Below are 27,578 nucleotides of genomic sequence, written 5' to 3' on the forward strand. Positions count from 1 at the left end.
ATTCATGTTTATACTCTACATACCTGTCTAATCTGTTTTCATTACACTGTACCCTACCCAATTTCCCTTCCCTTTGTCCTGAACTCCTGATCTCTTCTTATTCGTGGTTTTGACTTCAGCTTGCCCGATGTCCCTTCTGCCTACCGTCCTAGTTCCTGCAGTCCTCCTGGTATCTGACTCTGCTCTGTTCTTCACTCTGATATACTGTGACCTTCTCTTGTGAACTCATGGCCTGTTTGTTTGCTCCACCGGCTATTATGGGGACACAACCTAGAGATCATAGCAGTGAAGACCATATCTTTAAAAAAGAGGTTAAATGGTGAAGACCTGTGGTCACTAGGACCTGCTAACCAGAGAAAATAGTGCAAAGTCTGGTTGTGAATCTGAATTTGCTAAACATTCTATTTCTTTCTTGATATAAACATCCCACCAACTACATCTCTACCTGTTGATTGGCGCTACACTCTGGATCCCAGTGTCTGGACAATATTGTCTTTTATTTTGAGGGAACAATGTAGGATGGTCATCTCAAAGAAGTTTCTGTACACACATATCTACTGTATATTATTGCATTAACTCACCTGATTAACAAAATTAACAATGCCAAATATCCTTTTCCTGATGTTGTCTTTTTTGCCCTGAAATCTACGGAACTGGAAGAAAGTAGATCAATAAAGGTGTTGCCTGAATTTTTTTTGTATTTTGTGTTCCCCATCTGAACACATGATAAACAAGCCTACACTCACCTCTGCTAACTCCCCGCACCCCACCTTTGCACCTCCCTTCTCTGCGCTGGGTCTGTTTAGACAGGCTGCAGTCAGCCTGTTTATGGGACGTCACAAGCTGCTACACTGAGGCTTGCGATTGGCTGCAGCAGCTCATGACATCCTGTACAGAGAATGGCTGCAGCCTGTAAACATAGATTCACAATGAGATCTCAGCTGCCGAGCAGGAGATGCGGGGAGCCAGGAGAGGTGAGTATAGGCCAATCTATCATCTTTTCATATAGGGAGCACAAGATTAAAAAAAACAAATTCTTGCACAACCGCTTAAATAATGTGATTTAAAGCAAGTCATTAAGTGCGTACCTATAATTATGTTATATACCCTATATGTTACATATGTAGAATATTACCACAGATTGAATATATTCTTACCATAGTATTATCTGCCACTATGTACATTTCAATATATTTTCTGGACTTTAGAAATGCTTGTTTCTATGAAGATAAAATTGAGGAACTTCAATGTCATATTATAGATGGAGAAAGACTTTATGCAAATCTGTAGGCAGGCTTTCCTAAACTCGAAGCAAAGGTTCAGTTCGCTGCACTAGCTCTATATCTAAATTCCCAGGATAAGGCAAAGTGGCTTGTTAGTGATTGACAGAGGTCTGTTATTGGAGCTGTAGAACTCCTGAGGTGTAAAGGCTCCTTTGCTACATAAGAAGACACCAGTAATACAAAGTTATATGACAGCTTGGAATCCCTGTAACAAATGTTGCACTGGAGCTCAGGAGCCTCTGCTAATTGTGTTTCCTTCATAGTCAGTAAGGGCTATTTCAGACGACCATATATCGGCTTGGTTTTCATGTGAGTTGCAGCTCAGATTCTTAGGTGCAACTCGCATCAGACAGCACACAGACAAACATTCCTGTGCTGTCCGATACCTGCAAGCAGTGGACGTTGCATACCTGATTTTGGTCTGTGATATGGACCAGAATAGGACATGCTGTGAATATTTTCATATGGACCATTAGTCTGTATGATAAAACACCCATGTGTATAGCCTAAGTGGCTATAATGGGACAGCACATGGACAGGGAATGTGACCTAAAGGTTGTCAAAATCAATGGTAAACAGAGGTATTGTTCTGAAAGACAGATAGAATAGAAATAGACAGAGAAAAACAGACAGAGGGAGAAACAGACATAGACAGAAAGAAAAACAGGCACACGGAGAGAGAAACAGACAGACTTAGGGTTTCTGCTGGGATCTGTTGGACTACATAGCTTTTCAGCAACATAGCTTCACAGGTGGTGTTGATTCTGCTGGCTGGGTGTGGATTACTCCAGCCAGCCAATCTCCAAGGTTGGTTGTTCATGTATACCAGCTGCTCTGTAGAGGCTGCTGGCCTTTCCTCTGTTTGCTCAGTGTGTTCAGTGTAGGCAGTGTCATGCTCCTGCATGTCTGTGTATGTGGCTTGACATGAGGTGTCTGTGCATATAGCTGGATATGAGGTGTCTGTGCAGCGTTCAGGATGTTTATTGTGAACAGTGTCATGCTCCTGCATGTCTGTGCAACTCTCGGTACGTGTAGTGTGAACTGTGTCTTGCTATGGGTTCTTTCGTTGTGGGTCCTCTATCATCTAGAACGAGGTAGGTCCCTAGGTTCCAGTGCGGGGTCATCCTTATCGGAACAATCGCCTCGCATTGCAGACAGGTTTCCTGGGGTTAATTGTCTCATTAGTGTAGGGACCCATGAGGCAATGAGGACCCATGAAGTGGGCTCGTGGGCTTAAGTATCTTGGCCAAAACACACACCAAGCATACCTGCATGTATAAACAAATGGAATAGATGTAATACGAGGTATTAGTTCGTATATTGGCCAAGATACTTAAGTCCATGAGCCCACTTCACGGGTTCTCGTTGTTTTGCAGGTTGCTACACTAATGAGACAACTAACCCCAGAAAGCCTGCCTGTAATGTGGGGTGATCATCCTGATAGGGATGACCCCGTGCTGGAAATTATGGACCTAACTCGTTCTAGATGATAGAGGACCCAGAACAAGACACAGTTCACGCTACATGTACCAAGATCTGCACACACATGCAGGAGCATGACGCTGTTCACACTGAACATTCTGAATGCTACACAGACACCTTATATCCAGCCACATGCAGAGACACAGACACCTCATGTCCAGCCACATGCACAGACATGCAAGAGCAGGACACTACCCACACTGAACAAGCACAGCAGAGGAGCTGATATATATGAGCAATTTACCTTGGTGATTGGCTGACTGGAGCAATCCACACCAAGCCAGCTCAATCAACACCACCTGTGAAGCTATGCTGCTGAGAACCCATGTAGTCCAACAGATCCCAGCAGAAACCCTAACACAGACAAAGAGAGGAACAGAATAGATAGAGGAACAGACAAAGATAGGAACAGAATAAATAGATATATTTTCTCACCTCTTGACTGCTACTTGAGAAGTCTATCTTGGTCATTATTGTTTCATTGACAATTTTATCATCCACACCACAGGTTTTTGGGCTCTCTTGGTCCTGATACTCATAGACAGCATGTGCTCCAGTGTCTGACATCTTCAAAGGTTGAATCAAGAATTTATTTTCTTGTGTCGTAATTATGCCACTAAAAGAAAATATTTCAATATGTTTGAGTCAGTTCTACAAATGCATAATCCCTAATATTAAAAGGGGCTCTCTGTTTTTGGCAATCTTTATTTGTTTGAAGGGTCCCTCGACAAAAAGTAAATCTCAAAGTATTCTCTATCTATGATCTCAGCAATCAACTGTAATCTTTGGGGAAAACTGGAAACTGTTTTCATGTAGCGCCACCACAGGGGAGATTAAGCATTACAGAGTTCCCATTCAAATCAGTGGGTTATCTATGTAATGTAGGACAGGTCCTCCAGAATGAGAGGTGTTTTTAGTAACTGCTCTCCACTTCAGCCAAGACATGAGGATCCTGAACACAAGACCTCCCTTTATTCAAAATTCCTTAGTAAGATATAGGAAAATAAGTTTTCTAAAATGAACGATATCTTTAATTTCATAGTAGATCGGGTAACCCTTCAGACTATTATATCAACTCCTAGTTTGGATTGTGCCTTGTAGCTTCCCCTGCAGTATAATGTTAAAGTTAGTATTACATCGTCGGCAAAAAGATTAATTTTATGCGTGTTTGTTACTATCAGGATGCCTTCAATATGAGGGTTGGACCTTATCGCCTCCACCAGAGGTTCCATTATCATTGAGAAAATAAGCGGAGATAATGGGCACCCCCGGCGCATGCCGTTAGTGATTTGAAACGGCTTGGACAAGATACTGTTCATCAGGACTGAAGCTGATGGGGTAGTATAGAGAGCTGTTATGGCTGAGAAGATCGGTCCAGAGAGGCCGAATTTCTCCAGTATCTGACACATGAATCCCAAATGCACTCTGTCGAATGCCTTCTCCGCATCCAAAGCAAGGAGCAGAGAAGGCGTTCGAGCAGCGCTCACTTTAGTTATAAGATCAATCAATCGTCTTGTCCCATCTGGAGCTTGGCGTCCTCTAGTAAAGCCCACTTGGTCGTTTTTAATAAGTTGTGGAAGGACGGAATATAATCGGTTGGCTATTATTTTAGCGTATGGCTTAATATCCGAGTTAAGGAGTGAAATATGTCGGAAGTTGCCTGGGGTCTCGGGAGGTTTACCTTCCTTGGGGATAGTAATTATAGTTGCTTTTAAGTTCCCCTGCAGTATAATGTTATAATATTCAGTACTGCTATATGCTGTAGATGAAGATCATTACTATTATCTCACCTTAATCCATTGCATGCGCTGAGAGTGACCTGTGAACTGTTGGCATTCTTCACATACCCTTGATAAAAGCAATGATCCTACAAGATACAAATAGATATAATAACCTGTGTAGAAAACTTAAGCTGGCGATACATATGAAAAAACACTGGGAGTAACAAGTATTTGGATGACGATCCTGAGTATGGAGGCTTCCAACACAATGAAGATTTGGGGGAGATAAGAATCAGTAGGGTTGATTTCAATATGTCTGATACAATGTTCCCGCTACATACAAGTTGCTGCCAAGGAAAGTTTGGCAACGACTTACTCATCTGTATTCAGTGAGATGAATGTTTGGCTGAACCAAGTGTATATGTACTGTGTATGATGATGCCAGGAGAAATGCTTGTTCGTCACAATAAGTGCCCCGCCGGCAATTATTCTAAGTGTATAACCAGCTTTAGGATTGTGTCTTCCAAAATTGTCTCATAAATCCAGAGGAGAAAAGAACTCAATGGGTTTCGCTGCTGACTGTAATACTAAGTCCTTGTGCTCAAACCCATCTAGGAACCCATTTCTATGGGGTTTTCAGAATCTGATCAAAGTTGGTGGAAACCCATAGGAAATTAGCCAAAGAATTTGGTGAGGCCCCTCCCCAATAGCAGTGTCGTATAATAAATGGATATGAATGTGAGCAGGAAACACTTGTGATCTTGTACTTCTGAACCCTTCCTTACCCTACCGGCAGTCTTCCACTTTGTCAGCTAAGTAGGCACAACCAAGTATCCAATCAATAGCAGGTTTTGCCCTATCCCAGCTTAGCTGAAGAAAAGGCTGAGCCTCAAACCACGTTTTGCATTGCTGTTTTTTAAAGTTCATCTAATAAAAAAATATCATCACACTCTTAACGCTACTACACTCTGGAGAACTCAGCCTGGCGCTATATTTCCGACCATTACCCATATAATAAATGGAGATCTTATGCTACACATTAGGTAATTTTCTGACAAATCCCACTAATGTTAACAGCCAACAGAAACTGAACACAAACTAAGGCTTCATTCACACGAGTGCATATACGGCGCGTTTTTACGGCTGACCAATACACGCGTATAAGGGATTGGTTCCAATGCATTTGTTCACACGGGAGAATATACTCTAAATGTGCGCCCATCGTGCACTTTTCGTGCACTGCTAGCTGATCGTTACACTCAGTCCAACATAAAAATCATCCTTCAGCCTTATCAGCAGTTCTCCGCGGGTAGTGCTGATAGCATTGTTTCCTGCTGGAGAACAAAGGATCTGAGTGCAGATAAGAGCCCTCGGGCTATTAACTGCTTTCAGCTAAGGCTTCATTTGCACACTTAATTGCTCTTAAGTAGCTGGGTAGCTACTTAATAGTTTATGCAAAATGATCGCTCAAAGCTGTCACTCAAACTGTCATTTGAGCGATCTTTCAGCAATCATCAGGCCATGTAAATGGGCCTTTAGATATATAGGTAGAAGATTTCTGAGCCTCCTTGATGATATTAAAGCATCTACCTTAATCTCAGGACTGGTGGTGACCGGGGAACCATCTTTCAGGTAATGGGTCTCTGTGTAATTCTCAGATATTAAGTCTCTGCGAGAAGAAAAGGAAATATATTAGAATATATCACATAGTATCGGGTCATTGACCAGTTCTAGGGGATCAACTACAATTATATTAGATTCTGTTAGGGATTTAATGTGGATCCGCTGTGTCGCCCAACCAGTAGATGGATCAAGCCGGCAGGGCAGACAGCCAACTCTGGAAACCCAGATGCTCACCACTGGAGGCGTGGCTTGGAATGCAAAGGTGATCAGGGGATTTAGCCCTATGCTGAAAGCAGGAGATAGAAAGTCCCTGCCTATCAACAGCTGAGAATTCACCCTGACAAGGGCGGCCCTGCGCGGGAACCTAGGTGCTGATTAACCCTGTCAGGACTGGTCACCTGGAAGTCAGAAAGTTGGATAACACCATGCCGTCTGCAGAACCAAGAAGTGAGCAAGTTTGGGACCAAGCTGGAAGTACTGAGCAAACTGAAGACCAAGCACCAACTGCAAACACAAGATCAACAGGAGCAGCTGCGACATGTGCATACATGAGAGGACTTATATACCAACACTGCAGCAGAGGCTGTCAGGTCTGAGGCCTCTATATAGTGGTGAAGAGATGACAAACAATCTGCTGCTGGGTGGAAGATGCAGAACCAATTTAATCATGGATGTGATGGAAAAAAGGCAATTAAAGATTGAGAGAATGACGTCCACATCTGCCAGACCTAACAGATTGTTTGACATTTATGTCATGCAGTTAGGTACTTTAAGGATATGGTCAAGGGGAAGGATGATCATGTGACCGCTGGGTGCCACCTGACCTCAGCGGTCACATGATTGCCGAGCTGGGAGGCAGAAGGGAGAATGCGGAAGATGCTGGACAGGTAAGCAGCCCCCCACCCCCCACGGTGCAGTGAGCACCTGCACCCTCCTGAACTCTGTCAGTTCAGAAGGGTGCAGGGAAATGTATTTTTTCTCATCCATTCTCACCAGCTCCAATTTATTTGGAGCTGGGGAGAATGGATGAGAAAAAATAATTGGATTGGAAAGGGTTAATACTCATTTTCAGAACTGTGTTTGTTCCCAGACAGTACACTTTCTGCAAAGCATAAGCGGACTTGTCACCCTGGCTCTTTCTCTTATAGTACATTGTGCTATATCTTAGCCTACCATGTTATATAAGTTATTTTACACAATATATAGTATGTATACACACACACACACTTTTTTTGGGGATGGCTTATTTCTGAGTTTTGCTACCCTGTTTCCCCGAAAATAAGACGCGTCTTATATTAATTTTGGCTCCCAAATATGCGCTACGTTTTATTTTCAGGGGGTGTCTTATTTTGCCGCAGCAAATCCGTCTGTGGCCACTAATCCCTCAATTGGCCAGCTTTGTGGACGAAATTTCTCAGAAATCTCGTCCACATGGGACAGCAAATCTGTCACGGCAAAGCTGGGAGAAGCCGGTGTTGTGGAGCGGATTCACCGGCCACAGAAACGGAAAAGCGTTTAGCCAGGTCGCTTCAAAACAAGCGGCTGAGTGCCGTGGGTTTTGAAGCAGCGCTTTCCTGGTGGAAATCTCGCTGTTTATCGCTGTGGCCAAACTGCGAGATTTCCGCTGGAAATACGCTCTGTGAGAACCCAGCCTTAAGAATCACACACAGGTTGCCTGACTCACACACAGAGCCATAAAAAAATAAGGGCCGTAAAGTAACGTACCTGTCTGCAGACAGAAGTTCCTGTACCACTTGTAAGCAGGGATGGTATTGCAGCTTCTGGCCACCAGGGGGAGCTCATCACAGCAGACATATACAGCAGGGACAGAACGTACAGTATGGACTTTTCCAGCCAGCAAGGGGAGCTCACAACAGCACACTTGTACAGCACAGCAGGGACAGGATAACAGCAGACTGTCTGTAGATCTACCTATACATCTGGAGGTAGGAGACAACGGGGATGGCAGCAGGGGACAGGCCTCTAGACTTGCCTGCACACTTTACTATGCCTTACTATTGGGGGGTGCCTTATATTTGGGACTTCTGCAAATTTCAGGCGGTGTCTTATTTTCAGGGGTGCCTTATTTTCGGGGAAACAGGGTATGTACGCCCCAGACCATAATAGGTCATGAGGAGTTCCCAAACAACTGTGCATTTTTATTAAGCCATCAGCTGCTAGCACCCCCATATGGAGGTATCTGTGGCTTGCACCTCATTACAGGGCCATCACTAGCTGGTGACAATACAGGAGGCAATGGCAGCTAGAGTGCACCTTAGTGCCAGGCACCTTAGAGCATACTGCCGCAATATAAGAATTGTAACAGCCACTTGTCAGGTCATTCAAACATTTCCAGATGAAATAACAAGTAGATGGGCAAGAGTACACAACAAGGTGAAGGCAGCCATAATCCCACCACCATACTAGGCATACAAATAAAAGAAATAAGTCAGCATTTCCCAAATAGAAATCTATAGGTGCACGTTAAACCATGATCGCAATTATTTGAAAGTACTAAATGGCTAGAACAGTGGTAGAATTATGGCTGCCTCCGTTTTGTCATGCATTCTCGCCCATCTACCACCCGTCCCTTTATTTGGACCATATTAATTGTTATCCTACTTTCCTTGGTTTTATTTGTAGGCTTAGGCCCAAGAGTGATGTATACTAAAAGGTAGGAACCCATCTTTCCCAGGTTATAATTAAACCACCTGGTATTAGTGTTAGGACCCATCCAAAAGTATGGTCACCTGGACGCTGGTGGATGAGCCAATATACCATGATAAAACTATATACTAAAAACTTTCCATTATTTAATATGGCTAGTGTATGTATTAAAGTTATGTATTTTTGTGATTAAAAAAAATGTATTTGAGTGCTGTTGTCATGTGTTCTATTTATAATATTGGTGTAGTGGCCCAAAACACCATCCTGGTCCCCTCCATAAATGTCATACATGTTTTGTCCTATGTAGATGCGCTGTGCAAAGCTTGTCCTGTCATATCCAGTGTGTGTGTTGCACAGCTCCCGCGCTTGAGGTTAACTTTAAGAAAATCATTGCCTGCATGTAGATGTATCAATTTGTCATGTCATGTGGTGTGTCAGAAAGTATAAATAGGAATGCTTGAGAGCGGGAAAGGAGTCCATCTTCAGGAGGAGAGAGTGCTAACACAGAGCCACATGAAAGCACCTTCAGCTTCCATGTAGGTGAAGATGGAGGAAGATGAGCGATATCCTGTAGCGTTTGAAGTGCAGATGTGAATAGAATGAGTCCCACCATCAGAGAGAGAGCCTGAAAATATTTCTGTATAGAGGAACCCACCGTACAAGTACCAGTTCACACTACAGGCTTTTCCTGTGCAGTCGTCCAAAGTCAGAATCACTGCACAGAGGTACACTACTGAGACACACCCACTCGCCTGCCATGCGGGATGTTATTGTGTAAGCCTTCCTTTAAATAATTGTCTGCCAGAGTGTATGCGAAGTGACCCCTATTCCCTTCCTCCTCTGGAGTGCTCCCAGTCCAGGAGCAGTGCCATACAGATAACGTGGACTGTAGAACTGGTTTTTATCCTGTGTATCCTCCCTATCTCTGAGCTCTAGTCTGCTGTTACTTAAGCCCCATTTAGACACAACGATTATAACTCAAAAGATGTCTTTTGAGCGATAATCGTCGTGCCATTTTCAGCGCAAGATGAGTGATCACCTTCCGCTGCAAGAGGTGGATGCAGAATACAAATGGGGTGTCTCCGCGTGTCTTCTGCCTCCATTTGTTCCCTGCTGCGAGCACTCGGCTGTTATACAACCGAGCGCTCGTAGCAGAGGATGCAGAAGACAAGCGGGGTGTCCCCGCTTGTCTTCTGCATACAGCTGTTCTCCGCTCGGAGTGCCCGGCTGTTATACAGCCAAGCGCTCCGAGTGGGGTATGGAGAACAGAGCTGGACCACTCTGTTCTTCATACCCACCCTGTCATCAGGGAGCGGGATACAGCTAAAACAATAGTATCAGCTGTATCCCGCTGTGAATCCCTGATAAGGCTCATCGTTGTCTTTCAGCACGCAAAAAGACAACGATGAGCGACGGCTTAACGAAAACTGCACGATGTCAGTGTAGTTACACACAACGATTATCGCTCAAAAGACGGCTTTTGAGCGAATTTTGAGCGTTAATCTTTGTGTCTAAATAGGCCTAAAGTTTATTAGTTCAGTAAAAGTTATACCGGGCCCTAACCGTTCCTGGGGACCCGAGGTACTATACACAAGTCTCTGTGTTCTTTTCTCGGCCGCGTAGCATACCGGTGTGTGAGAATGGTGGCATCACGAGTGATAAGTACTACTCCCCACCATCCCGTTTATTGGGGTGTCAAAGTTGTCCTGCAATCCCACTCTGGCCTTGGCTACATGTCATCCCTCTGAGACCAAAGCCTGGTAAGTGCCGCCATGACAAGCCAACACTTATCCCTCCCAGCTCTGCACAGTAGTCAAGCGTCTGGGATCATCCCTCTGGGGTGTTGCATTGGTGTCTTATGTGGCAGATAGGCCATTTGGCCCACCAAGACACCATGGTCTGGGTGCAACTTCTACCTCTGCATCCCCTAATGCTACACTTATGGAGGGATAATACAGATCCTGGTAAATGTACTGAAAATTGTGACAGTAAAGGAATAAAATAATATCTAAAATTTTTTACAATGGCATTTTGGATAAACATGAATACACCATATGGACATACATCGACACTCACTCATTCTTTTCTAGATGAAGGACCATGGGTTGACCATTCACTTCAAGCCCATATTGTACCAAGTCTGGATATTTACCCTGCTGAGAGAAGATGCACATTCACATATTACATACTGAGAAATAGTGTAGAAGTAATAGGTAAGAGGACGTGATTTGTAGGATTTACCAATTTTTAACAGCATGTTGATTTAAATACATTAAAGAGGTTCAATCAACAGTGAATGTAAATCTAAGAAAAGAAAAGAATGATTTGGAAATCTTATATAACTGTATTTTATTCACAATAAAACATAGAACATCTATATCAGAAGATGAAACGGGGACATTTTCTCATTTCATTAAAAAGAATTAACAATTAGAAGTTAATGGCAGCAACACAAAAGTTGGGACAGGGTTAACAAAAGACTGGAAAAGTAAGTGGCACTAATGAAAAACAGCTGCAGGTTCAATTTTCTACAAAGTCACATAACTATATAAAAAGAACATGTTAGAGACAAAGTCTCTTAAGCAAAGATGTTCAGAGATTCACTAATCCATCTATGAAGGCCTCCAACACACTGTAGATTTAAGGGAAATAAGAATCAGTAGGTTGGATTTCAATATGTCTGATCCAATGTTCCCGCTAGATATAAGTTTCTGCCAATGGAGGTTTGGCAGTGACTTATTCTTCTGTATTCAATGAGTTGAATGCTTGGCTGAATCGAATGTGTATGTACTGTGTATGGGGGTCTCAAGAAAAATGCTTGGTCAAACAAGTGCTCGACCACCAATTATCCTAAGTGTATAACTGGCTTCAATACTATCTTCTAAAATTCCGGGTAAGAAAAAAAACTCAATTGGTATCATTGCTGACTAAGTCCTTGCATTCAAACCCTCCTAGAAACCCATTTCTCTGGAGTTTTAAAAATCTGATCAAAGTTGGCGACATACAAAGACATACAAAGCCTGGTTACTGACAAATCTGTTCCCAAGAAAGACAAATTATCTACAAATGGAGAAAATTCAGGACTCCCTAGTAGTGTCCATCCTGCTAAGATCATTACAAAAGCAGAACAAGCAATCCTAAAAGAGGTGAGAAATAACCCAAAGTTAGGCTGCCTGCACGCAAACGGATTTGCATTGCAGAATCCGTGGTCGGCGTCCGCTCCGTGGATCCGCAGCGAATATCGTCCATAGTATGCTATAGAAAACCACTTCTTCCTGTACACTCACGGAAACCAATCGCGGTTTCTGCAAGGGGAGGGAAAATCGCAGTTTGCTCTATTTTTGCGTGGATTCCACGCGGACGGCTTGCATTAAAGTCAATAGAAGCTGTCCAATGTGCCCCTTCCACAATTCACATTGCGGAAAAGTTGCGGATTCCGCGTCATCACCTAGTGACGACGCGGGTAAAATAAACAAAAAAAAAATATCTGCACTGTGCATGTCTGACGACGGCTCGCCACGGTAAACCGCAGTACAGAAAAAGAAAGGAAAATACAGGTACACAGGGTCACCGGCCGCGGTCAGGGTCGGATTCTGCTGTGGACTCCCACATGCGGAATTGGACCCGTTCATGTGCAGGCGGCCTTAGCAGCAATAGACCTACTGAAGACACCACAAAAGGAAGCCTTTATCCAAAAAAACATTGCCAATGGTTCTGGTAAAATGTTCTATGAACAGATCAGACAAAAGTGGAAATTTTTACATAAATACACAACACTATATTTGGAGCGAAAAAAATAATAAAAATCACACTACACACCAAGACCCTGACCTCATCCCAACTGTGAATCCCGCTGCAGGGAGCAGCATGGTTTGGGACTGCTTTGCTGCGTCTGGGCCTGGACATCTTATGATCATTGAGGAAACAATTAATTCTGAGATGTATCAAAATATTTTATAGGCGAATGTAAGGACTGCAGTCCATGGTCTGAAGCTTAAGAAATTTGGGGTTATACAGAAAGACAATCCCTCCCCTCACACAAACCAGTAATGAATGGCTGAAAAAGATGGTTTGTGTTTTGGAATGGTCTTAACCTTAACCCTATGGAGATCCTGTGGCATGACCTCAATTGGCTGTGCACACAAATGCATCGCAAAAACATTGATAAACTACAACACATTTGCAGGTCTAAAATCCCTTCTTAACGTAAAGCAAATCGTATTTTCAGCTACAGGAATCAAAGCATTTGTTGGAGATGAAAACCGGTGAAGGAGCATCTACAGATTATGAAATTCAAGGTTTCACTAAAGTAGCTTTACATTAGACAACTGTCAGGCTGATAAATGTCCGAACAGTCTTCCCAAAGACTATCACTCCTGTGCTTTCACACCAGAGAGATAGTCGTTCAGTGAATGGAGGCTGAGCCCACCAGAGATGCAAACGGTTCCTGTTTTCATGAGTGAGAAATCGCTCAACAGTCACTCAATTTCAGTGAGCTAAAATGAAGCAACTACTGTGTTCCTCCTGAAAGTAAGACCTTCCCCAATAATAAGCCCTCCCCCGAAAATAAGCCCTAGCTACACTACATGAAAAAAAGAAGAAAAAAATACTCACCTCACAGGTGCCGTCCCGGTCTCTCTCACTGATGTCATTCATTGAATGGCTGTGATTGGCTCATCAAGCGCCAGCTGTGACTGGCTGAGGGCTTAGACACACGGGCGCATCGGCGCCCGTGTTACTGCAGGAATAAGGCGGCCGCACTTCAGGACGGACGTCTCTCTGCAGCGCCGGAAGAAAGAACATGTGTCTGGCTTCATTGACGATCATGTGTTCTTTCTTTGGCGCTGCGGGGAGTCGTCAGTCCTGAAGTGCGGCCGTCTTCTTCCTGCAGTAAGGGCTCAGTCACACGGGCGCTGATGCACCCGTGTGACTAAGCCCTGAGGCCGTGGTCCTGAGCCACTTACAGCAATCTCTTGTGGGTATTCAACCCACATTACCAGGAAGAGAATGCTCTGTCACCGCTGAGGACGACGCAAAAGACTGCCGGAGCACCTAGAGAGCAGCGAGATAAACCAGGACGCCACCTGCTGGGTAAGTATTACGACACCCCCCTAAAAATAAGACACTGTGGCAAAAATTATTATAAGACAGTGTTTTATTTTCGGGGAAACACAATTGCAATGACTGATGGATTTCGTGCTCAGTGCCCTGTTGGTGGCTGCATGTATATGCTGCCTCGTGTAAGGTATGGTTAGTTTTTCTTCTTGCACTGTGGATATTTACTCAGTAAGGCCCCTTCACAAGAGCGCATTAGAGCTGTTTTAGAGCATTAGCGGTGCGCAAAGAAAGTGCTTATATTAGAACCAATGATTTCCTATAGAACCATTCAGATGAAGGAATTTTAGACATATTAAATACTGACATCTTCAAAAGATAGGACATGTGACTGCAATGCTCGCATCTAAGGTCCGTGGTGCGTGAAAAGTTAGGACATAACCTATCTTTGGTGCCTGTTTTCCATAGACTTCTATTGGAGCTGGATAACACGCACCTCCAATCGTGTGAAAATGCAATTCCACAGCTAATTAAAAAAGCTGGAAATCACCCGTTCACATGATCTTTAGTGCAGTATAGCCGCGATCTTTTTACACGCCTATGCAGCGCTAAAACAGTGCTTGTGTGAACAAGCCCATAAAGGCATAAATGGCACAGCTGTTTGTGTGTTATTAGTTCAGTTAGATTGTTTTTGTCTATAACTGAGGCATAGTTACCGTATATACTCGAGTATTAGCCGACCCGAGTGTAAGCTGAGTCAATAAGTTTTACCACAAAAAACTGGTAAAACTTATTGACTCTAGTACAAACATAGCTAGACTTGAGTATATACTAGGTAAAAAAAAACCCTGCAATACTCACCTCCCAGCCGGCGTCTGTGTCCCCGGCGTGATGCTCTCCCAGGCGGTGCGGCAAGCTGCCTGAGAATTCTCCCCGCTGTCATCTCCCTGCTCAGTTTTGAATTCCCTCACCATCAGTGCTGTGTGAGGAGGCGCTGTGATTGGAACGAGCGCCAGCCAATCACAGCCAATGCTCGATCATTCACAGCTATTCAGTGAATAACATCATTGAATGGCTGTGATTGGTTTATCAAGTGCCGGCTGTGATTGGCTGGCGGTCGATCCAATCACAGCGCTTCCTGACAGTGGGGAGAAGTCTGAAGCAGCTTGCAGCACCAAGCTAGGGAGATGACAGCGGGGAGAAGTTTGAAGCAGCTTGCCACATCGCCGGGGACACAGATGCCGACTGGGAGGTGAGTATTGCATTTTTTGTTTTTAACCTCACTCGAGTATAAGCTGAGGGGGGCTTTTTCAGCACACAAAAAATGTGCTGAAAAACTTGGCTTATACTCGAGTAAGTACGGTAATAACAAGAACATATTTTATTAGTAATTAATTTAAAAATCCAGGTAATTCCAAAGTGCTCACTTTTTCTTGCATATATCATATATATATATATTGTATTCCATCCTCCAGGGGACAGCTCTTAACATGATGTGACCAGCAATTTATTAGGAAGAGGATGTGTGTTGCACATATAACCACATAGCAGTAATTGAGCAGAGAAAAATAACCACAACTAGAAATATCCAGATTAGTCATGCATAGTAACATAACATAGTAACATGGTATACTAGGCTGAAAAAAGACAAATGTCCATCCAGTTCAGCCTGTTTCCACCCCCCTATGTTGATCCAGAGGAAGGCAAAAAAATACAATGCAGTAGAAGCCAATTTACTCCATTTTAGGGGGAAAAATCCTTCCTGACTCCTTTATGGCAGTCAGAATAATCCCTGGATCAACACTTTTCCACAAAAAGTTCCTTCCTGACTCCAAGTCTGGCAGTCGGAAGATCCTCAAATCACCACAACCCTTCTGACTATTTAATGTCTATAACCTGTAATGTCATGTGCTCTAAAAGACATCTAGTCCCCTCTTAAACTCCTTTATCTTTGTCATCACCATGTCCTCAGGCAGAGTGTTCTACAGTCTCACTGCTCTTACAGTAAAGAACCCCCTTCTATGTTGGTGATGAAACCTGCTTTCTTCTAGACATAGAGGATGCCCTCTTGTTACCATCACAGTCCTGGGTATAAACAGATCATGGGAGAGATCCATGTATCGTCCCCTCATGTATTTATACATAGTTATTTGGTGCCCCCTTAACTGTCTTTTTTCCAGGGTGAATAGCCTCTCTGGGTATTCCAATCCTCCCATTCCATTTATTAATTTAGTTGCCCTTCTTTGAACCCCCTCCAGCACTGTAACATCTTTCCTGAGCACCGGTGTCCAGAACTGTACACAGTATTCCATGTGAGGCCTGACAAGTGCCTTATATAGTGGAAGGATAATGTTCTCGTCCCTCGCCCCTATACCTCTTTTAATGCATCCCAAGACTTTATTTGCTTTTATTGCTCCAGTTAAGTCCACTAGTACCCCCAGGTCTTTTTCCATATCCCTTTTCCCTAGCAGTACCCCTTTTGGTGTATATTGGTGACATCCATTTCTCCTGCCCATGTGCATAACCTTACATTTATTAATGTTGAACTTCATTTGCCATTTTTCTACCCAAGCCCCCAGTTTCCAGCTTATCTCGGTCCATTTGCATATTGTCCTCCGTTGTATAAATTATCTTGTATAATTTCGTATCATCTGCAAATATTGATATTTTACTATGCAGTCCCTCTATCAGGTCACTGATAAATATACTGAACAGAATGGGGCCCAATACTGAACGGTGGCCCGTCACTAACTTGTTATAGCACTGCACCTTACTATAGGCATGGAAGAGAGCATACTATGTCAAATAACTTCACAATGTCAGCACTCAAGTCCATGGGAACTTTCTTGACTCAAGAAAGTCCATGGTAACTTTTGTCTCTATTAACCCCTTGAGTGGCACACCCGGAAATTTTCAGGGAGGAGCTCCATTGCTCATAGCGATACAGCCCGGAAGATTTCCGGGCTATGTATCACTATGGGAGCTGCAGAGCACAATGCCACAAGCTGTGGCATTGTGCTCTGCCTGCACAGACCCACAGAGAACAAAGCAAGGGCTTTGAAAAACCAGCAGAAGATATTGCCGATATGTCGGCAACCTCCTGCTTTGTTTACAGGTTGCCATAGAGACCATCGGCTTGTCAGAAGCAAGCCGATGGTCTCTGTGGCAGGGAGAGCTTGGTGCTTGGCTATCAGAGGACAGCTAGGTACCTGCTCTTACAGCAGAGATCAGAGAAAACCTCCGATCTCTGCTGTGTTAACCCTTTACATGCTGCAGTCTATGTGACTGCAGCATGTAAAGGGCTGTCACTGCAGCATGTAAAGGGCTGTCACCATCGGACCCCCGGAATGTGATCAGGGGTCCTGATGGGTCCCTGTGGAAGTCCCCTAAAGGGACAAAAAAAAAAGTTTAAAAAAAAAAAAAAAAAAGTTAAAAAATTATTTAAAAAAAAATTATAAAAACACTTGTCTCCCTTTACTTTGTAAAAAATCAAAAATACAATCACACATGTGGTATCCGTGCGTTGTAATGACCCAGAGAAGAAAGTTAATACATTATTTAACCCCTTAATGACATGGCCCCTTTTTTTCTTTTTTCCCCATTTCTTTTTTTCCTCCCTCCTGTTTAAAAAATCACAACTTGTCCCGCAAAAAACAAGCCCTTATATGGCCATGTCAATGGAAAAATGAAAAAGTTATGGCTGTTGAGACGCAACTGCAAAATTAGTTGAAATTCAATGATTAGACCATTTTAAAAAACCTGCCCTGGTGGGCACGACAGGGTGGAAGAAACCCGCCACTCAAGGGGTTAATGTAGTCTTGATACATGGATTTCATCATCGCAATCTCTGCAGTCCTGTAACTTTTTTATTTTTTAGACAGACAGACACTAGATAGACAGTGAGATATCAGAGGACGGACGGACAGCGCTGTACCTGTACATCTCTCTTGTGATGAGCATGTAGCTTTCGAGGGAAGACCACTTCATATTTTTGCCCCGCTGGTATTTCATTAAAACCTGCATAAAATTAGAATGTACAAGTATTTTTCTGTGGCTATTTAACTAATATGTAATTAATGTATAATGCAAAGTACTGCAGCTCCCCAATATATTTTATATATCAATTGTTGACTATTTTTAGCATCTCTGTTGGTTGTCAGTCCAGAAAACAATTCTCATTTCAGCAAAACTGCAAAAATATTCCCCCTTAATTTACCAAAGACATGGAAAATATGTGATTAAAGCTTAAAGGGCTGCGTTTAGGGTTTTTTCCCATACCAAAGAAAAAAATGAGACATGCGAAAAAAAACAAATGGTAGCTCGGCGCAACAGTCCAGGAGCAATCAAATTCTTAGGTTCAAACTTCCACTTTAATTGGTAATATAAGCAACCAGTGTTAGAAAACATGTTTCGGGGCGAAACCCCTTCATCAGTTCAGCTGGATTGCATACTAAAAGTAGGCAATGATAGTGTTATGTCCGTGCAGGTCGTGTGAACAGCAACCTATACGATTGTAATATAAGGGAAGAATGTGCACTGAAAACTGGGCACAGATCATCAAACAGACCAATCAAGAACCAAACTAAGGGAAAAGGGGATTTAGGTGTCAGACATTACATCTAACGGAGTTCAGAATTGATAGACATAAACCAAACAAAGTGGCCAAATACTTACTAATATACTAATACAAAAAGGCAGGTGGAAATATCAATACGTACAAGGTATTGGTTTATACACAAGCCGACGTCAAGGGTCCTCGTTATCTTGTGAATCCCTACACTAACATGACTACAAAAACACAGAAAAGGGAATCCTGCCTAAAGGCGAGGTGAGCGTCCCAATAAGGACGACCCCACACAGGAATCTAGAGAACCTGACTTGCTCTAGATGGAAATAGGGTAAGAAGCCGGAAACACCAAAACAGATGTCTGCACACCTATGGATGGAGTGGAATTCAGACAGAACACATGCTAGAAAGCACGCAAGCACCACTGTTTTGAGAGCATATGAAGAGAAAGGTATAATGACCATTACCCTCTAGCAAAGGAGCTGGAATTGATGTGTACAGACCTCACGTGATTGGCTGGCTCGAGCAATCCACACAATCAGCCAGCTAAATTAACCTACACCTGCAGCAATGTACTTCTGGAACCACAGGCCCAAGGAGCACAAGGCGACAGATAGATGAAGAACGAGGTTCGAGCAAAAGAGAAAAGGATTAGAAAAAGTAAACAATATATAAAACACATATGTATGAGGTACCAAAACAGAAATGTGAAATTACAGTTGCAAAATCAAATGAAAAACAGATGTTTATAATAAAACGATAATGGTAACGATAAAAAGTATATTACAAAAGGCATGTAGGACATAAACTTTCAGTACTAACAGTAAACACGTCTCCAAAACAATTATAAAAGTCGAATTGCAATATAACATCCAATGAAGCCGATTAGACTAGTAATGACGTCTACATTAAATAAAACCACATAATAAAATAAAATGAAGGGGCTTGAAATGGAATACCACAGAAATAAAATTACAGTTTCAAAAGGTCAATAAAACGAAAAATTACCCCAAATGTTCACTATAAAAGTGATCTGATTAAATTGTCGGAGTATACATCTGGGAAAGAATAAATGGAGGTATCTGGCATGTGACATAGTCCAATTTCATAACCAACAATGTTTCGTGGGAACTCCACATTCAAGGGGGGACTAAGAGGTGGGCAAAAAAAGTCTAATTATTCAGAGGCAGCATAAGCTGCAGTATGTTTTACTTGTGTCATTTAAGCCTCATGTCCACGGCATGCACGGATTCTAAGTGTGCGCAGCCATGGAACATTGTCTCACCTCTCTGGATCTAGCACGAGTCTCCTTGGTCTCGGCCGGATCTTCTTTCTTCATCACACAGCGGCTGTGTCCGGGCATGCCAGGTGATGTGCTTCGTGCATGCGCAGTGCTTTTTTTTCTAAATCTACTGCTTTCCTGTGGGATCTGTGGCACATCTATAGTGTCAGCTGTGGCTGTGCCGCGGAGCAGACAGCTTCCATTGACTTCAATGGAAGCCGTCAGTGCGGGATCTGCAGAAAAATGGAGCATGCTATGATTTTCTCCCATGCGTGCGATCCGCATGCCGGGAAAAAAGTTGACATCCACATGCTTTCATTTCTTTTGTGGACACTAATGCATCCCTATGGGCGGATTGATTTGCAAATCTCCCGTGCGGGTGCCCCACACGGATTCCACAAATAAAGTCCGCCCGTGGACATTGGTCCTTATACAAATATCCCCGGAGTAGGAGAATTAAAAGGCAGGGGAATGGGGCAAGTGGAAAAATTGTATAACTATATACATGTATATATTGGGGTGTAGCTATAGGGTTGTAGGAGTAGCAGTCACTATCGGGCCCTGAGGGCTTAACGGGCCCAAAGGCCCCTCAATCATGTGAGAAGACACCTGTATTATAAATAGCACATGGTAGTGTTGCAGCTGTTCTGAGGCCTTCGCCTTGCTTGCAGGCCAAACCAGGTTTTGGGTGTGCCTTGCTTCTCCTGGAGCTGAGGGGTGTGGTAGTTGCAGGAGTGATGTCAGTCAGCACCTAGTGCTGAGTAGCTTGGCTCCTACTTAAACAGTGCTAGCATTGACCCCTGTGCTGGTCAATGCTTCAGTTGCCGCTGGACAGCGACGGAGGAACACATCCTGGCTGGAGCTTCCCTATGCTAGCTAAGTCATTTTCTGCTTTATTTGATTTTCTGTTTTCCCCTTCTTTTGTGCTAGGGCTCCCGGATAGGGACTTGTCAGTGGCCCAGGCACGAGTGCGGGCCCGCACCTATCGGAGCGATCGGCCCGCCGAGTAGGCAGTGTCCCCTCCCGGGTTAGGGGTTTATAGGGAGAGTACTGCCCGTAGTTTTATGTTCCTTTGCAAGGTTGTGCCTTTTTCTTTGTTTTGGAGGTTGCACTCCCAGTGGGACGCAACAGGTAGTTAAGAGGCCCTGCTACAGATTTTGCATCGGGGCCTAAGAACATCTACTTACACCTCTGTCTATATACATACGAGTACAAAAACACACACATGCCACACAAATATTTTACTTTTTTATCAACCTCTTCTTCCCCTCTTGATTGGGGAGTTCCCACAAAACATTGTTGGTTACAAAATTGGACTACGTCACATGCTAGATGCCTTCATTTATTCTTTCCGCTGATATGCACTCCGCCGATTTAATCGGATCAGTTTTATAGTAAGTATATTGGGTAATTTTTAGTTTTATTGACCTTTTTAAACTGTAATTTTATTTCTGTGGTATTCCATTTCAAGCCCCTTCATTTTATTTTATGATGTGGTTTTATTTTATGTAGACGTCATTACTAGTCTAATCAGCTTCATTGGATGTTAGATTGCAATTTGATTTTTATAATTGTTTTAGAGACGTGTTTACTGTTAGTACTGAAATTTTATGTCCTACATGCCTTTTTTAATTTACTTTTTATCGTTACCATTATCGTTTTATTATAAACATCTGTTTTCTATTTGATTTTGCAACTGTAATTTCACATTTCTGTTTTGGTACCTCATACATATGTGTTTTATATATTGTTTACTTTTTCCAATCTTTTTCTCTTTTGCTCAAATCTTATTCTTCATCTACCATTGCCTACTTTTAGTATGTAATCCAGCTGATGTTTGAACCTTATTATTCTTAGAATTTGATTGCTCATGGAGCGTTACAATGAGATACCTGCTTTACGGTTGTTGTTTTTTTGTTTTACCACTCCGTTCACCCATGCCCACTTAGCACCTCAATAATACACTTCAAACCCATATGGCCCTTGCCTCTTCTTTGGGCCGCTCTTACCACATGGATTTTGCTCAACCCCTTTTTCTATTCTTCATCTATAAAGAAAAGGATCAGGGTCTGTTTTTATCATAAATCAATAGTTCAGTTGAGTATAATAAACTCTGTAACATATCTATCTGATTTCCCTCTTCCTAAACTGTTTACTCATTCTAAAAAAACTACTAAATCCATCTTGGTAGACAAGATGAACCAACAGCTCACTGAGAGAGAGTAAGATTACAAGCTGCCCATGGAAGTCTATAGAAAAGACAGGGGGAAAATGGAAGGATAACGCGAGTGAGAGAGAGAAGCAGAAATACATACGCAGACAGGATGCTACAGCTAATAGTAAGTGCTTTACTGTCTTACAGCTACTGAAATGACATGTACACTGCTCAGCACTTTTTTATAACGTCCTCTCAATGCTTCTGCTGCTTCTCTGTATAGTGATAGGGGAACAGGCTGTTCTCTTCTCTATGTGTGCTGTGTATAGGAGATATCCTATCAGCTAGTCTATACCCACCAATTCAGGGAAAAGTGAACTAGAGATGAAGCCTGCAGAAGGGAAAACTGGTGAAAAATACAAGATCATATGATTTAACAGTATTATGTGGGTACAGTCTGTTAGTATGTTTAATTATTATTTGGCTATTGTATGGCAGTATTATTTAGAGAATTGTATGGCAAGATTATTTGGGCACTGATTAGTAGTACTGTGTAGGTTTTGTATTATTTGGTATTGCATGTTTGGTATTGTGTCATAAATGCATGTGTATTTTTATTTATATGTGCAGCCTTACAAATTACAATAAAATAGTGACTGAGAGCCCTACCCATGTTGTAGGTGTAAGAGATGCATCATAAAACTGTCCTGAGCTCAGTGGACTGATTCAGGATGTATGTCTTAGCTCAGTTTGTCTGTTGTTTTAAGTTGTGAGTGCAAAACAGTCTCAAATTTCTGTGTGTGAACATTTATTTAGATCAGGGCTCCCACACACTCACATTTTTGTAACGCTGCGCTTTTTGTTAACTTTATTGTCAATGGGACTTTCTAATGTTAAAAACGTAACGCAATGCACCAAAAACACAAGTTGCGTTGCGTTGCGTTTTTAACATTAGAAAGTCCCATTGACTGTTATAATCAAAGGGGGCGAGATATCCCCAAAAGCTCGCTATAACATCATGTATTTTTGTTAGCCATTAAAAGGTATCATATCTACAAGATTACGTGGTTTCTCTTGCTGGCAACAATCACACATTGCTCTACTGGCTAACACTGTACCAGATCTTTTTTTTCATTTATAGAAATACTAAAGCACCAGATTTCATCCATGAAATGCACATAAAAGACCAAAAGTTAAAGTGAAGTTCTATATTTCACAGTTGACATGCAAGTAAAAAGTTAAGTGACTTTATTTTGTAATTCAATTTGTAATTTTGTAATTTTTACTATCTGTATCACCCATGATGTCACATAAGACCTCTGGGGGTCATTCACATTGTCTTTTTTTTTTTATTTCACACTTTTCCATTTTAGCTGGGACACTCATGGGAGCCCCATTTACAGGGGAAAAGATCCCCCTTTAGTAACAGTAGTCACTTACAGAGCTGATCTTGGTCTACTAGGACCCTGCAGCTATGCCATGGTAGGGGGCACCCAGGGGTCATGTGATTCCCAGATCAAATAGTACTTCCGCTTTCTCTATTTACTGCATAGTGCTCATTGAGTCCGATGAGCTGGCTTGCTCCTCCTACTTTGCAGTATTTTTACCATTGGCCGGGTTTAACCCCTTAATGACATGGCCTATTTTGGGCTTTAAAACGCAATGATTTTTGTCCTGTAACGTTTTTATTTTTTTATGTATGGAGCTCTGTGAGGGCTTAATATTTGCGAGACGAGCTGTAGGTTTTATTGGTACCATTTTGGGGTACATACAGCTTTTTTGATTACTTTTATTGCGTTTTTCAGGAGGCAAAATGCTACAAAATTAGCATTTTGCCTCAGTTTTTTAGCTTTTTTTTTTAAGCTATTTTCCGTGCACACTCAAAAGCATGTGGGGTTTTAATTTTGTTTATGCTAATATGAGAAAACATTTTTTTACTTTTTTTTTTAATTCATTTTTTTAATCTTTTTTTTTTTTACACAACTTATGTCCCCCTGGGGGACTTTGACCACAGTACTGACCATTGCTGTGATAAGGCATTGCAGGGCTACTGCCCTGCCATGCCTTATCGCTTATACAGCGATAATAGGCATTGGCAATACAGGACACCAGTGTCTGGCGTCCTGTTGCCATAGCGACAGGCCAGGCTCTCGCGATAACATCTACTTAGATCGCGGCAGGGAAGGGGTTAAGAGGGGGGGGCATCTCCGATGAAACACCCCCCCCCCCCCCCCCCCGCTGTTGCAGCGGGATGCCGGCTGTGACTGACAGCTGGCTCCCGCTGCGGGATAGCGCGAGATCATATGTGATCTCCCGCTATCCCCAGGATGTAAGTTTACGCCCTGTTGCGGGAAGTACCCCGCTCCCAGGACGTTAAAGCCCAGGACCAAGCGTCGAAAATTTATGGCGCTTGGTGCTTTAAATAAAATGTGTCCTCTTCCTGTTTCTAAAAGGAGGCAGTAGGTGTCGTAACAAGAATGTCGCAACAATATCTAGATACAGGAATAAATGTTAACAATGCCCAATGCCCTAACTGCACAAGGACAAGGGTTATCTTTATGACACAACCCACTGTTCTTGCAGTGATATTCCCCCTTGTTACGTATTAACATGATGCTTTGGTGATTGCATGTGTTTATTATTGCAACTATTCTGCTTAGAGTCTGTTCATATTTCTGTTTAGAGCCTCTGTCCAAGGATTCCATCATTAATGCAGGAAACATTAGCGCAGCATGCTTCACATCACTATGTTATCTGGTAAAATGACAGACACCGTGACAAAAACCTGCCGGGACCCATTATGGTCAACGGGCTCTGTTGTGCATGGTGTCATGATTTGATGGATATAGCAGGCCATTATTGTCATTTTTCTGCTTCACAACGGAACAGAAAAATGGAAATTTTAAACAGAAATGTGGGCAGACCTTCACATGTTGCAACTTTGTATTTGGAACTCTCTGTGCTTGTAGCCGATTTTATACACTAATTAGGCCACGCTTGCACTTTGTTTAGCACGGTGTTTGAAATGCCAACTAAAATGCTGTACTGAGCCTCCATTGATTTCAATAGGCCTTCTCAGATGAGCGGTTAATCGTGGTGTTCCTCATGCCGCACTTCTCGAATGCTGTCTGTTGTATTTTAGTGCGTTTCAGAGATTTTTTAACGCTGCACATCACCCATTGCAATGATGGGGTGCGTTAGAAATGCAGTCAAGCACGTTTGAAAATACCATTCTGAAACACTGTAAATGCTGCGTTTAAAAACACCCCATTTTTACTAACGCATGTGTGAGACTGGCCTAAGAACTAAACCTTGAGCACAGAATGAGAAGATTTAATGTTTTTTTTTTCTGTGCACATTGGGGGTCAATAGGCTATTTTATACAACAGTATGACTTCACATGTCAGGGCTAAATGTTTGACATGATTTCCCACTGTATATGCCAAGTGCATGAAAAATACTAAGTGTGACCAGAGCTTTAGTGCATGTGGCTTATAGACTTGCTTGGGAGCTTGGGGGGGGGGGGGGGGGTTAAACTACAATAACAAACATCCAATGGACAAGAGTTGTGCAGTTTCTGAAAAAGTTTTCTAATCCTCAAAAATATGGGTTCTGTAAAGAGCATCTGTCATAATATTCCCTGAGCAGCATAGGGATGTCCAATGGACACTTAAATAGTGAACACCACCGTGAAGGATCTGGGTTACAATGAAAAATATGTAACAAGACCTCCCAAGTATCATTTATGGTGCTGGTTTCCTCTTATAAGCCAGAGGAGCCTTTCGGGCCCATTTAGGATTAGGACTCGAGTAGAACTGCAACCTCTGAACCTCCTATAGTTAGATCTCCTAATGGTCCTGAAAAGTTAGGCACCAATGAAGATCTTGGACATATATTCAAAAAGTTGCTTAGATTTGTTGAGAAGTCATAAAAGGGAAGTAAGAATCTCAGCCAGATTCCCTAGTTGTTACTTATATGACACTGAAACTTTACTCATCGCGATGAAGACAGGAAATATGTCCTTCATGAAATCTGCAAAAGCAGAAATCTGCCTATCCAAAGAAATGACAAAGAACCTTATAAAACCCTATAGGTCACATACTATGGTAAGGACTTACCTTGACCTTGGCCGCTCAGCAGCGCGAGGAGGAACAGCGCAGCCATCGGCATTGATCCTGTACTGTTTGTCTCGTGTCTCAGATGAACTGGTAACAAAGGAAGTGTGTGCAAGCGCTACAATTTTGCATGTGGAAGTAGATTTCTCAATAATGCTGTGTATATTAACAGAACGTCATCCGGTAACTTCCTGAAAGTCACATTAAGAGCAAAATTGATAGTTATCTCCTCGGCACCCTAAGGCCTCCTTCCCACGAACGGATTTACGCCGCGTAAATTCGCGGCAAAAATCCGCTGCGTGGCCCCCTGCTATTAGGTTCTATTGAACCTAATAGCACAATGCTCACGATGCGTAATTCCACCGCGGAATTACGCACCGCGATTTCTCCCGTCCTCACCCGCAGCCTGCTCTATTTGCTGCGGGTGAGGACGGGCTGTACGCGCTGACGGCTTCCATTGCAGTCAATGGAAGCCGTCCGTTCACGCTATCTCCCGCTGTAACCAGCAGGAGATAGCGTGAAAAAACGCTTCCCCACCTACCGCCGCAGCGTCATTTGACGCGGCCGGCACGTCACGTGACACTGCCGGCCGCGTCACGTGACGCGGTGGGCGTGTCACACGACGCGACGGCGGTGGGCGGGGAAGCGTTTTCACGCTATCTCCCGCAGGTAAGTATAGGGGCTCTGGGGGGCGCCGTGACGGGCTTCACTGCGTAATATTACGCGGCGGAGCCCGTCACGCTCGTGGGAAGGAGGCCTAATGCAGGCATCTTAAGGCCTCGTACTAAGTAGATACAAAGATATGTTCTAAGTAGAAATAAATATCACCCAACCACAACCACCTTTATATACAGTGCAAGTGTTACGGTATACTACCCTTGATACGCCAACGGGGTGCCCTAGATCTCACCCACAACCTGTCCCTGCCTACTTGCCTCCACTCCTGCTAACCCCAGGCGGGCAACTGGGTGGTGGTCCCTACTCTCACTAGGGACCGAAAAAGGGACGCTGGCGTACCTGGATGGAAAGGGTAGAATACCGACAGAAAAGGCAGATGTATATAACCAACAGTGAAATAACCAAGATGTATATAACCAAGTGAAAGTTTCAGATAATCAACTGCAGTACAAAGAAGTGCAGTGTATTATCCTAGCAATAAAACAATCCCATCTTCAATTCCCCTTGCAGGATAAGTAAATTGGGGTAAAATAAAAAAGAAATTTATTTTTTCATATGCAAAACCTCCCCAGAAAAATAGATCTGATATTTGCCATTTTTCCAATAAAACTCAGTTTCTTATTGCAAAAATGCAAATAACTCCCCCTTTCCTCCACACACACACACACACACACACACACACAAATTTGGTATTGACATGCTTGTAAAGACCGCTTCTAAAATTATGCTATTTATCCCATACAATGAACGCCATTGAAAAAAAAGGAAAAAAATTACCAGAATTGCTGTATTTGATCTTCCTTCCTAACAAAAAATAAAAAACGAATAAATAGTTGTATGCATGCCCAAATGGTAATAATGAACATTTCAACTCATCCCACAAAAATCAAGCTTTCATAAAGCTCCGATGCAAACATAAAAAAGTATTGGCTAGAGATGAGCGAGCACCA

At 42.8% G+C, this 27,578-nt stretch overlaps 1 protein-coding gene across 3 annotated transcripts in view; it reads right to left on the reverse strand.

Annotated features, from left to right (window-relative positions):
• LOC136612679 (zinc metalloproteinase-disintegrin-like halysase) overlaps positions 1 to 26,077 on the reverse strand; it is an 84,454-nt gene extending 58,377 nt beyond the window's left edge. For 2 of the 3 annotated variants that reach the window (XM_066593188.1, XM_066593187.1), the window contains exons 1-8: positions 25,954 to 26,077; positions 17,766 to 17,848; positions 10,853 to 10,932; positions 6,077 to 6,155; positions 4,556 to 4,632; positions 3,201 to 3,381; positions 1,158 to 1,220; positions 582 to 653 (exon numbers count right to left, since the gene is read on the reverse strand). In XM_066593188.1, coding sequence (XP_066449285.1) covers positions 582 to 653; positions 1,158 to 1,220; positions 3,201 to 3,381; positions 4,556 to 4,632; positions 6,077 to 6,155; positions 10,853 to 10,932; positions 17,766 to 17,848; positions 25,954 to 26,005 — 687 coding nt within the window. In that variant the 5' untranslated portion in view covers positions 26,006 to 26,077. The remainder of the gene's footprint in view (positions 1 to 581; positions 654 to 1,157; positions 1,221 to 3,200; positions 3,382 to 4,555; positions 4,633 to 6,076; positions 6,156 to 10,852; positions 10,933 to 17,765; positions 17,849 to 25,953) is intronic. The other variant, XM_066593189.1, reaches the window with a different exon arrangement.
• Between the last annotated feature and the right edge of the window lie 1,501 nt (positions 26,078 to 27,578).

The sequence above is a fragment of the Eleutherodactylus coqui genome, chromosome 2 (assembly GCF_035609145.1).
Source record: "Eleutherodactylus coqui strain aEleCoq1 chromosome 2, aEleCoq1.hap1, whole genome shotgun sequence".
NCBI lineage: Eukaryota > Metazoa > Chordata > Amphibia > Anura > Eleutherodactylidae > Eleutherodactylus > Eleutherodactylus coqui.